The sequence below is a fragment of the Setaria italica genome, chromosome IX, assembly GCF_000263155.2.
Source record: "Setaria italica strain Yugu1 chromosome IX, Setaria_italica_v2.0, whole genome shotgun sequence".
NCBI lineage: Eukaryota > Viridiplantae > Streptophyta > Magnoliopsida > Poales > Poaceae > Setaria > Setaria italica.
In genome coordinates this window covers 49699823-49712624 of record NC_028458.1, presented here as the reverse complement: position 1 = coordinate 49712624, position 12802 = coordinate 49699823, and the positions used below count along the sequence as shown (strand labels likewise).

General features: G+C 52.6%; 2 protein-coding genes across 3 annotated transcripts; both read left to right on the top strand.

Annotated features, from left to right (window-relative positions):
- The first annotated feature begins 3652 nt into the window (after positions 1-3652).
- LOC101778258 (ankyrin repeat-containing protein ITN1) lies at positions 3653-6715 on the top strand. Its single transcript, XM_004984719.3, has 4 exons — positions 3653-3905; positions 4004-4801; positions 5104-5513; positions 5616-6715. The coding sequence occupies exons 1-4, from the start codon at positions 3884-3886 to the stop codon at positions 6447-6449; spliced, it is 2064 nt and encodes a 687-aa protein (XP_004984776.1). The 5' UTR covers positions 3653-3883; the 3' UTR covers positions 6450-6715.
- Positions 6716-8401: 1686 nt separating this feature from the next.
- LOC101778655 (ankyrin repeat-containing protein At5g02620) lies at positions 8402-11532 on the top strand. 2 transcript variants are annotated; one of them, XM_004984720.3, is made up of 3 exons: positions 8402-8658; positions 9478-9913; positions 10032-11532. In XM_004984720.3, exons 2-3 carry the CDS (start codon positions 9517-9519, stop codon positions 11336-11338), a joined length of 1704 nt encoding a protein of 567 aa, XP_004984777.1. In that variant the 5' UTR covers positions 8402-8658; positions 9478-9516; the 3' UTR covers positions 11339-11532. The 2 variants fall into 2 exon arrangements, with proteins under 2 accessions (XP_004984777.1, XP_022679270.1); XM_022823535.1 differs by lacking the exon at positions 8402-8658 and adding an exon at positions 8666-9213.
- Positions 11533-12802: the final 1270 nt, after the last annotated feature.

Genomic DNA, 12802 nt, shown 5'->3' with positions numbered 1-12802 from the left:
CGCCGCTGCCTCAGGCCGCTATCGCCCGCCTCCGATCCCTCCAGCGGATCGCTCCCGCCCGTCGCGCCGCTCCCTCCCGCCGCTCCAGCCCGCAGCCGCTACCTCCCGCCGCTAGCTCCCGCCCGACGCGCCGCTCCCTCCCGCCGCTCCCACCGCGCCGCCCCCTCCTTCGCGAGTCGGAGGACGCCGGCGACGGGGACGGGGACGCGTACGGGGTGCGGCGGTGGTGGTGACGGGAGAGGGAGAAGGGGAGATGGAAGAGGAAGAGGACGAGCAGGGGAACGAGGCGAGCCGGAGGAGGCATTGGTAATGGTTGGGGGTAGTGGGAAATGGGATGGCAGGGGCAAATATGTCATATGCAATCAGATAAGCAACCCAAACCAAACACCTTGACTTATAAATAAGCAACTACAAATAAGCAAATAAGCAACTTATAAATAAGCATCCATAACCAAACAGGCCCTGTTTCTGCTTGAAGACTGAAGACACACTGCTGAGACCTGGAAGGCTGTTCCCTGCTGTTTACCGTTCTGGCGTTCTTCCTTCTACGAAGGTTTTCGATCTTCAACCTTGATCAAATCGACGCAGAGAACGTTAAAAAAAATCGACGCAGATAACTCAAGCTGGGAGACAGTGATTTGATTCGGCCCTCGTTTCCCCTGTTCGTATCTTCATAATGTCCGGCATAACTCCACTGGCAGCCTCACGTGTATGCCCACCGAGGTCCCTTCGCTACCGTCGGGCGCGTGGGGCCGTTGGGGGAGTTGACTCGTTGACCTCACCGACCAGCGAGTCAAGATAAGCTGACCACGTGAAGGCAGCAGTCCAGTCCGTTCCATCCTTCGCCGCGGCGGCGGAACCAATATGCGAAGCCGGATTAATGCAGTGTTGTGTTGACATCTAGGAACTCGGATGTTAAACACTACACTGCAGGCCAGCAACCCTGCTTCTCTGAACCCAGGATGTGTCACTGTGTGTGGGTTCCCCATCTCTGTTCTCTGAGGCCGTGTTTAGTTGGGGAATTTGGGAGGTGCCAAATTACTGTTACAGCACTGTAGCACACTGTAGCGTTTCGTTTGTATTTGTGAATTATTGTCCAAATATTGACTAATTAGGCTCAAAAGATTCGTCTCGCAAAGTACAACAAAACTGTGCAATTAGTTTTTAATTTCATCTACATTTAGTACTCCATGCATGTACCGCAAGTTTGATGTGATGGGGAATCTTCTTTTTGCATAGTGTCAAAGTTGGGAGTAACTAAACATGGCCTGAGTTTTGACAGAAATTTAACTTGATGTCTCGATCAGTCGATCGCGTTGCACCGGCTGTGCATTTGCTTTTCGCTGGGAAAGCTGAAGCTGCCGTTAAAAAGGGTAGAGCGATCGAGAACGTGCGCTCGGTATGCGCGTCGGCCCACGGCGCGTACCGGCACGACCGCACGAGGAAGGGGTGCGCGTGCACGTGTGCTTTGTTTCGCGGTGAGCGGAGCGCGGCGGCGGAGCGGAGCGGAGGCCCCGCAAGGCCGCAACGATCCCGGATTCTCTGTTCCACTTCCACCGATGACGATTCCCTTTGCCGGATGGTGGTACTGGTGGCAGTGCAACTTGAGATTTGAGCTACCGATGGGAGCCACTAGCCACGAACGCCACGAAGCATCATCTACTACTCTGCCGAGCGAGCTGAGTTCACATGTGCCCTGTCTTAGAAGCATCTTGTAGCCGATTCGTTAAGATTTCGCTTCCAAATTTGTTGTTCGGAGTTTTTGTTTGTTCTCGAACCTGGACGGGAGGTGCTGAATAACATTAAGCATGTTTTAGCCCTACCAAACATTTGATTTTCTTGATCTTAGGTTAAAATTTCTAAATAGGCCTACCCTTTAGATGGAAAAAAGCTCACAGTCCCTACTCTAGGCATCCTATTTACATGACCCCATTTTCCTAGCGTGGCAATTTAAAGCGTGTTTGGATATATTCGGATGCTAATTAGAAGGACTAAAATTAAGCTAATTATAAAACTAATTGCACAGATGGAGTCTAATTCGCGAGACGAATCTATTAAGGCTAATTAATCCATCATTAGCAAATGGTTACTGTAGCACCACATTGTCAAATCATGGACTAATTAGGCTTAATAGATTCGTCTCGCGAATTAGACTTCATCTGAGCAATTAGTTTTGTAATTAGACTATCGCGAATTAGACTCCATCTGAGCAATTAGTTTTGTAATTAAACTATATTTAATAATTCTAATTAGTATCCAACATCCGATGTGATCCGATGTGATATGTGTTAAAGTTTATCGATTGCCCTATCACCATCCTAGGAATTGATTGAGTCGCTAAAGATCTCTACCAGGGGATTCACAACATGTCTTCCTGAATTCTGAGCCATTGCCCTCTCTCATCATTGTTTTTGTTTCACAAGGCTTTCACCGCTGTTTGTTTTTGTTTCGCAAGGCTTTCACCGCTGTCTCAAACCCCCAACCAAACTCTATCCCTACCGACTCCAGCCATGCCACCGTACTGACACGTTGCTTGTGTATATGTTTACGGTAGAGTGCTAGACATTTGAATCTCAACAACTCTGCCGCCTTATTATACGATATATTTTTTCTCCATTGATCCGCTTACTGCTTACACTAGCGCATTACTAGCGAACCTCGGTTTCTGAGGGACGTCTGAGGGACGTCTGTATAGCAGGGGCTAAACTTTAACCCTGTCACATCGGATGTAGAGTGCTAGACATTTGAATCTCAACAACTCTGCCGCCTTATTATACGATATATTTTTTCTCCATTGATCCGCTTACTGCTTACACTAGCGCATTACTAGCGAACCTCGGTTTCTGAGGGACGTCTGAGGGACGTCTGTATAGCAGGGGCTAAACTTTAACCCTGTCACATCGGATGTTCGATACTAATTAGGAGGACTAAACGTAAACTAATTACAAAACTAATTGCAGAATCCCTAAGCTAAATGACAAGATGAATCTATTGAGCCTAATTAATCCATCATTAGCGAATGGTTACTATAGCACCACATTGTCGAATCATGAACTAATTAGGCTTAATAGATTCGTCTCGCGATTTAGTCTAGAGGTTGTGTAATTAGTTTTGTAATTAGTCTAGGTTTAATACTTCTAATTAGTATCAAACATTCGATATGACGGGAGCTAAAATTTAACCCCCTCCTTCCAAACACCCCCTAATCCTACAAGCCACCAAAGCTCGTTGCTGAAGAAGGTGTCACCAATTGTAACCCTATTGTAAATAGTGATGGACAAGCTGAATAAGACGACCACTACACAGAGCTAAATTATGTGATTTTAGCTAGCGTTTCAATTTTTGATGGCAATTTCATAAAAAAGAACATCGTTTGCTTTTATCTTCATCGACGTTAACAAGTTTTTAAGAGGTTATCTTGAAGAAAAACCGTGTAGATTACCGCGCACTTGATATTACACGAGATGCATTTATTTATTTATTTAGAAAAGGGCATGTGAGCCTGACAGGCACTTGCACGAAACAGGGGAGATAATTATTCAGCTTGGAAAGCGACAAATGGCCATATGCAACGCATACCGGCAGGTGGCCTGGCGCGCCAGGCCCAGCCACATAAACAACAGCGGAACCGGAAAAACCCAACCAAACAAACGCCGCTGCGCTCCTCCGTTCTCCTTCATCACAGACGCACACACAGCAGAGAAGACCGCGACGCGAGCCCACCCCACCCAAGCCGAGCGCGATCCCTCCCGTCCGTGTTGCCCTCCCCCCTCCTCCTCTTCCACCCCGTCGCTTCCGTGCCATCCGCGGCTCGCCTCCCCACCTCCCATTCCCGCCGCCCCATGCCTCCCGCCCGCCCGTAGCCCGCCCGACGACGACCGCCATGGCCGCTGATTCCGGCAAAGGTGCCCGCCTCCTCCTTAACCCTCGGTTGCTCTGGCTCGATACGTGTTCCGTTGATCGATCGCTGAGGGATCGCGGCTCTTGGGTTTGTTGCGCGCAGGGGTGGCCGACCTGGAGATCGGGCTGGCGTCGCCGGGGTCGGAGGGGGCGCCGTCGCCGGCGTCCAGCGCGGGCGCCTCCGGGGAGCGGCCGGACCACTCCCCGGCGCGGGCGGCCAAGCGCCCCGGCCTCGTCATGTCCTTCTCAGGGAAGCGGCTGGACCAGTCGCCGGCCGCGTCGCCGTCGCGGCCGTTGCTCGTCATGTCCCACTCCAGCAACCGCCTCGACTCGTCGCCCGCGCGCCCGGTGCTCGTCATGTCGCGCTCCAGCAACCGGCTGGACCAGTCCTCCCCGGCGTCGTCGCCGGCGACCGCGAGGGGCCCCGTGCTGGTCATGTCCGGCTCCAGCAATCGGCTCGACAGCTCGCAGCCGTCGCCGTCGCCGTCCCCGTCGCCGACGGCCGCGGCGGCGGTGCTGGTGCTCTCCAACTCCGGGAAGCGGATGGACCAGGCGGGGCGGAAGAAGTACGTCAAGCAGGTGACGGGCCGCCACAACGACACGGAGCTCCACCTTGCCGCGCAGCGCGGGGACCTCGAGGCCGTGCGCCAGATCATCGCGGAGATCGACGCGCAGATGACCGGCACCGGCGAGGAGTTCGACAGCGAGGTCGCTGAGATCCGCGCCGCCATAGTGAACGAGACCAACGAGGTGGAGGAGACTGCTCTGCTCATCGCCGCCGAGAAGGGGTTTCTTGACATCGTCGTTGAGCTGCTTAAGCACTCCGACAAGGAGAGCCTCACAAGGAAGAACAAGTCCGGATTCGATGCTCTGCACGTCGCTGCGAAAGAGGGCCACCGAGGTGAGCATCAACTCCCCCGGCATCATAAACCACTCTGATTCCAACTTGAACTAAAGATCAATCCTTAAATTCGAACATGTAATCTGTTACATCATTTTGTTGCTATACTTTATTACTCTGTCTTCCAGTGTTGGGTGCTGAAATTGACCTGTACTGATAGAGTATACTGGCTGTAGTGTATCATCACCTATAGGCTATATAGTTATATACAATCACAAGCTAGGGAACAAAGCCTGCTTCCATTCACTTTTTATGTATACTTGTTTCATAGAGAGAAATGGACTAGTGACATTTGTTCATAGATATTGTGAAGGTACTTCTGGACCATGATCCATCCCTCGGGAAAACGTTTGGCCAATCAAATGTGACTCCTCTCATAACGGCGGCCATTAGAGGCCACACTGAGGTGGTCAACCTGCTGCTAGATCGAGTCTCTGGGTTGGTTGAGCTATCAAAAGCAAATGGAAAGAATGCCTTGCACTTCGCTGCGCGGCAGGGGCATGTTGAAATTGTGAAGGCTTTGTTAGATGCTGACACCCAGCTTGCTCGGAGGACTGATAAGAAAGGCCAGACTGCTCTACACATGGCGGTGAAAGGAACCAGTGCTGAGGTTGTTCAGGCGCTTGTGAATGCTGATCCGGCCATAGTCATGCTACCTGACAGAAATGGCAACTTAGCCTTGCATGTTGCAACCAGAAAGAAAAGATCAGAGGTATTCTTCTTCCCTTTTATCTAATGTAAAATAGCATCGTTCTTTTGTTTCGTCCAACAAAATGCAATATTCTTCTGCTCACAGGCCTGTCTCCTTTTGCAGATTGTAAATGTGCTTCTGCTTCTTCCAGATATGAATGTGAATGCATTGACTAGGGATCGGAAGACTGCATTTGACATAGCAGAGGGCCTGCCACTATCAGAGGAGTCTCAAGAAATAAAGGAGTGTTTAGCCCGTGCTGGTGCAGTCAGGGCAAATGATCTGAATCAGCCTAGAGATGAGCTCAGAAAAACAGTGACCGAGATCAAAAAGGATGTGCATACTCAGCTTGAGCAGGCCAGAAAAACCAACAAAAATGTCTATGGTATCGCAAAGGAGCTAAGGAAACTCCATAGGGAAGGCATCAACAATGCAACGAATTCGGTCACTGTTGTGGCTGTGCTCTTCGCTACGGTGGCATTTGCTGCAATCTTTACAGTGCCTGGCGGTAACGATGACCATGGTGTAGCGGTAGCTGTGCATGCGGCAGCCTTCAAAGTCTTCTTCATTTTCAACGCCATTGCCCTCTTCACCTCGTTAGCAGTTGTGGTGGTCCAGATAACAGTGGTTAGGGGTGAGACCAAAGCAGAGAGGCGTGTTGTCGAGGTCATCAACAAGCTGATGTGGCTGGCTTCAGTGTGCACGACAGTCGCATTCATATCCTCCTCGTACATTGTTGTGGGGCGGCACTTCCAATGGGCTGCGCTTCTTGTGACCCTGATTGGCGGGGTGATCATGGCCGGTGTGCTTGGGACAATGACATACTACGTGGTGAAGTCCAAGCGCACGCGTAAAATCAGGAAGAAGGTGAAATCAACCAGGAGGAGCGGCTCAAACTCATGGCAGCATAACTCGGAGTTCTCAGATTCCGAGATCGACCGGATATATGCCATTTGAGTCCGGTACCATCTGGTTCCTCCAAACCTTTTGGCAGTGATACAACACGAATGTAATTATGAACATCAATCACGACCCTTTAGATACTAGGGGTTAACTTTGTACATTCTAATAAGCTGGTGTAAAACTGCCATTCCCCTTGTTCCTGGATCAGCAGGAGGCGATGGTCTTGGTTCTATACTACTACAGATAGATTGGTTATCAGAATATATATTATATATATACACGCAGCCTGTGCTGTGCTCCTTATGCATGGCCTTCATCAATTTCATCTCAACAGTTAGTCAATTCAAATGACAGTAGCATGATATATTTGGATACCCTTTGCCTTTTATATTCTTTTCTCAGAGACGCATCCATGGAGAAGAGACAGAAGAGGGTGGATCCTTGTTCTCCGGTCGTTTTCCGCAGCACATGAGAGTTGAGAAATTTGCCGTTCCGATATTCTGTTGCTTGGTGATTTTTCTCTGTAGACAGGACACCCGGGAGCTGGAGTGCACTTGGAAGTCATGGCGATGGAGACAGGCAACCAGGAGGAGGTATGTACTGAGACAGTGAGACGAGAACCTGACCGCAACTTGATCGCCATTCGTCTCACTCCAGTGTCTGGATCCTGAAAACCGTGCGTGGAATTTCATCAGATGGTAAAGGGTCTAGAAGGAAGCTGACACCAGAGGTGGTGGTTACGCTTACGCAGAACCCAAAGCGTGAAAGCCGTGTGAAGTGAAGGCACTGACGGTTGACTCTGTTGACTTGTTAATTCGGAGTCAATGGTCATTAAATGATTGGTCCGATCGAATGATTTGGTGGATTAGCAGGTGAAACCACACTATGCCTGCAGCGAATCCATTGTAATATTTCTGGGTTTCCAGTGGCGGCTGCAAGATCACACTGACATAGCAGCTATGAGTATCATTAAACTTTTTTTGGAGAAAATTATTGGCTGTGAACTTTTACAGTTCAGAAAGGATGTGAGGAAAGAAACCCTAGTGACCAAAGCAGGAAAAGTTTTAGCCTCTGCCCAAACAAAAGGATGGCCACTTTACAATTGTTACGGTCGTGCTCGTTCCTTCGTGACGAAGTTCACTGATGAGTGGTTCATGGATTGATGGATGGAAGCTGGAGATGGTCAGTGCGCCACCACTGGAACACGATTTCGCTTTGGAGCTTTACGCATATGCGAATCTTGTAAAGCTCCGCGCTTTTGCAGGAGTAGCATGTAAAGGCGCTGGCTTTGTAACTAGTTTGCAGTACAGAAGAACGTTCTTATCGAGTCAGTGGTACATGCAACGGATTCAGCTTAAAAAATGTCCTCAACTCGTTCACGCACGATTGAGCATGGCCATTGGCATCGTGATGTTCTTCTTCTTGATGGCTTGTTGCGATGCTGTTCAATTTGTTTGCTATCATCATTACTTCAGTGCAGAGTTCCTGAACTGAATTGAACATCGATTACCCGATCGGTTTGGAGTGGCCGGCTAGCAACGGGGAATCGTTCGATCGCTCGGAAACCTTCTTCCCGGCCGCTCGTTGATGTGTCGGCATCTCGTTGCCGGCGTCAATGGATGAGATGAGGCTGCGCATCACTGCACTCCGTTCCTCGTCAATGGTCGACGCCCACCTTTTCCTCTCTCTCGTCCAAAACAATTGCTCCGTCAGCACCCAAACCAAAGAGCTGAATAGCTGATAGAAAATGACACGCACCTCTTGAACGCATGGAAACGAAAATGACGTTCACATAAATTAAAAGGATACACGAGGAAAATAACAGAAGAAAGAATAACACAGCATGAACGACCCATTTTTTTTAAAAAAAAAGAAGACAAAATATTTGCTCACCTAACATTTGCATCGGTGACCAACTGCCTGTTAACGATAACTATAATGCAGCGTTAGTTATGGAGCCACGTCACGGCTCACAATTAGTCATGTTCGTTCCTTAATTTAGCCGGAAGCAAACGAGCACAGAAAGAACGCCTTTAATAAAAGGGAAGGGGGGAAACACAGACTGAATTTGATTCCATTTTCCCATGCCTGCTCATGCGTTGATTCAACTGGGGGATTTATTTATTGCGATCGGCCAGCCCGGTTCTTTGTCTTCTCCCTCGCATCATCCCTGCCTCTGCTTGCCGATCCGCCTGTGGATGAGGGGGCCCCATGGCTCACATGGACGCCGCGAGCCGGAGGGCGCGCAGAGCTCGTCACGCCGGTATGTTTGTCCCTGCCGCCCAGCCACCCATGTGTGCGTGTCTGCCCGCCGCCGCCGCCGCCGCCCAGTTCCTGTTCCGCGGAGGGGATGGCATGGCGCCGGAGATTCTATAATCCCTAACGCGATTCCGGATTCCCATCATGCTCGCGGTTTGTTTATCGATCTTCTCCGCCAGGCCATCATCGAGTGCTCCAGTGCTCCTCGGACGTTGTTGCTGCGACCGACTGCGATTGCGATGCGATTGCTTTTCGATCCGATCGAGTTTTCTTATGCGCCATTGCTGACTCATTGGTGGCTTTTTGTGGCGAGGTCTGAGGTTGAAGTGGGGCGGCTTTTCGCGGTGATTGCGTTCGCAACCGTCACGAAATGGGGGATGTGGGAGTATGATTGAGAGGCCGAGGGGCGCTGGTTGCTTAGCCGCGTTGCGTTGCGTTGCATGCGATCGGCTCCTAGATATCTTGTCCAATTCTTGTGTGGTGCGAATTGCATTGGGGAATGGCTTTGTGTGGGTAGATGGAGTGGGGAGGGCACTTGCATGGCCTTCTTTTACAATTGGTTGGTTCATACTTCTTCTTTTTTTTCTCGGTCAACTTTTTAGCTCTTCTTTTTCCTCTCTCTCCTTTTCTTGGATTTTATTTCCGCATTGAGCTGGGATTGAGTGTTTTTTTTTTTGAGAGGGAGGGGTGATAGAATTGGGAAATTTGTAGTAGGTGAATTGGGCAAGTGGGCGAAAAAAGAGACCAAAAGGCAGGAGGAAATGCTGCTGCAAGCTGCTGATGGAGTAATGGGGTCTTTCGTGGTTCATCTTGTTTCTTGCAGCCATTGCTGGTAGCTGCATTTGACGTGTGTCCGAGCTTGATGGAGGCGAGGGGCCAACCGGGCGAGGACAGGCCGGCGGCGCAGCTTGAGCCGGCGACGATGGACTCGCCGAGGGCGGCGCAGGCGGCGACGCGCCGCAAGAAGATGACGAAGCAGCTGACGGGGAAGCGGGACGACACGGCGATGCACGCGGCGGCGCGCGCCGGGCAGCTCGCCTCCATGCGGGAGATGCTGTCCGGAAAGGACACCGAGGAGGTGGCGGCGCTGCTGTCGAGGCAGAACCAGGCTGGGGAGACGCCGCTGTTCGTGGCCGCCGAGTACGGGTACGTGGCCCTGGTGGCGGAGCTGATCAAGTACCACGACGTCGCCACCGCCAGCATCAAGGCCCGCAGCGGCTACGACGCCCTCCACATCGCCGCCAAGCAAGGGGATGTAGGTATTGTTGGTTTCTCACGATCGCCATTAATTCTCTCTTGCTCGATCCCATGCCATGTCGGAGACAATCTCGAGATGGATGTGATGATGATATGGTACATTATATGCATCCCATGCAGATGTTGTGAGGGAGCTGCTTCTGGCGCTGCCGCAGCTGGCGATGACGGTGGACGCGTCGAACACGACGGCGCTGAACACGGCGGCGACGCAGGGGCACATGGACGTGGTGCAGCTGCTGCTGCAGGTGGACGGGAGCCTGGCCCTGATCGCGCGGAGCAACGGCAAGACGGCGCTGCACTCGGCGGCGCGGAACGGGCACGTGGAGGTGGTCCGCGCGCTGCTGGAGGCGGAGCCCAGCATCGCGCTGCGCACGGACAAGAAGGGGCAGACCGCGCTGCACATGGCCGCCAAGGGCACCAGGCTGGACCTCGTCGACGCGCTCCTGGCCGCCGAGCCGGCGCTGCTCAACCAGCCGGACAACAAGGACAACACCGCGCTGCACATCGCCGCTCGCAAGGCGCGCCACGAGATCATCAGGCGGCTGGTCGCGGCGCCCGACGCGAACCTGAATGCGATCAACCGGTCCCGCGAGACCCCGCTGGACACGGCGGAGAAGATGGGCAACGCCGAGGTGGCGGAGCTCCTGGCGGAGCACGGCGTGGTGACGGCGCGCGCCCTCAGCCCCGGCGGCGGCGGCGGCGGCGGCGGCGGCGGCAAGCAGGCGCGGGAGCTGAAGCAGCAAGTGAGCGACATCAAGCACGAGGTGCACTCGCAGCTGGAGCAGACGCGGCAGACGCGGGTGCGCATGCAGGGCATCGCCAAGCGCATCAACAAGCTCCACGAGGAGGGTCTGAACAACGCCATCAACTCCACGACGGTGGTGGCCGTGCTGATCGCGACGGTGGCGTTCGCGGCCATCTTCACGGTGCCCGGGGAGTACGTGCAGGACCCGGGGAGCCTGGCGCCCGGGCAGCAGCTGGGAGAGGCCAACATCTCCCACGAGACGGCCTTCATCATCTTCTTCGTCTTCGACTCGGTGTCGCTTTTCATCTCGCTGGCCGTCGTGGTGGTGCAGACGTCGGTGGTGGTGATCGAGCGAAAGGCCAAGAAGCAGATGATGGCGGTGATCAACAAGCTCATGTGGGTGGCGTGCGTGCTCATCAGCGTCTCCTTCCTGGCGCTCTCGTTCGTGGTGGTGGGACGCGCCGAGCGGTGGCTGGCCGTGTGCGTCACCATCATGGGCGGAACCATCCTGGTCACCACCATCGGCACCATGCTCTACTGGGTCATCGCGCACCGGGTCGAGGCCAAGCGGATGCGCAGCATCAAGCGCGCATCGCTCAGCCGATCCCGATCCTTCTCCTGCTCCGGCATGTCGGAGGCCGAGTGGATCGACGAGGAGTACAAGAGGATGTACGCAATCTGACTGACCACCCATGCTGGCAGGCTTCCTCAGCCGTGCATGACCGACCATGGCGAAAAGTTACCGTGCCGCGGGCCGGGCTAACATTTTTTTTGCAGTAGCTCGATCTGAATTATTTACTCTCTGCTGAACTTGTTTCATAATAAGGAGGACTGAAGTAGCGAATAAACCAGCGATTTAGAACTCTGCACAGCTTCCGTGATTTCTTTCTCTTCGAGGGGATTGTGCGTCTGCTCTTCTTAACGAGGCCGGATGGGCTGTGCTTCCTGGTCTTGGTCATCTTATGAGCTAGTCTCTGCGGCCCACGCAACCTTGCTCAATCTACGATGCAGTGAGTAAGACCTATCAAAGTGGGATATTTAAGAGAGGATATTTTATAGAAAGTTTACGTTATTGGTACGTGGATAGCACAATGACTGAGAGCAACTTCAAAAGATTCCGTATCCTACCTCTAATATCTTGTTTATGGAGAAAAAAAAAGAAAAAATAACTCCAACAGCTCCCCCAAAGCTTCCCCAAGCTATTCGCGACGCTAAAACAGAGCCTGTCGCCGTACATATTTTCGCGATTTCCTCCTCCCCCAATCGCCCCCTTCCTACGCGCGAGAGTCTCTTCCCGCAAGATTTGCCGTGCGCGCGAGGCAAGAAGCTCTACGGCGGCGGGGACGGCAACCAGCCCGGAATCGAGCATGGAAACCTATACAAGATGGTGATATGTCGAGCGCATGACGACCAGGGCTCACCTACATCCCATTTTTGCGGTTTTTTTTTTGCATCGGGAAGGCCGGGACGACGGCGCTCCACGGGAGGGCGGCCATGGTGGCTGACGGCTTGGGCGGCCACGGGAACTCGAATCCCCGGTGCCAGGAGCCAAGGCTGCGGCCAGGAGACGGCGAAGGAGGGAGCTGAAGAGGTAGGGAAGGTGCGTGCGTGGGTGATTGGTGGGAGATGGCCAGAGGGTGCTGTCGTCGGGGAGGCGAAGGTTGGGGTCGAGCGACAATGGCGACTCGGGCAGCGGCGATTTTCAGGCGTGGGGTGGCCGAAGCTCAAGGGGAACGGCTCGAGGACGTCGTGCGGGGGGTTGTGAAGCTTAGGGTGGCGGCTATTGGGTTGAGGCGGCGTACAGTTGGAGGATTTTGGCCGGCGGCGAGGAGGAGCTCGCTCTGTTTTGGTTCTTCTTCGGCTGGAGGAAGAAAAAGAAAGAATGAGACGGGGAGAGAGTAGGGAGGCGCCGGGTTAGGCCCAATTATGATGATGTGGCCTGTTTTGAAATATTAGGCGCTAGTTATTAGCGATCTACCGTGGGTTGATATGTTTTTGAGAAAAAACTTTTTGGAAGAACCCCTAATACATAGTTTTGGGGAAGAACTTCTTGGGAAACTCTTGGAGTTACTCTAAGCCTTGAAATAGTGATATCAAATAGCCATGTAAAGTTACAGATATCCTATAAATGACATTATATTTTTAG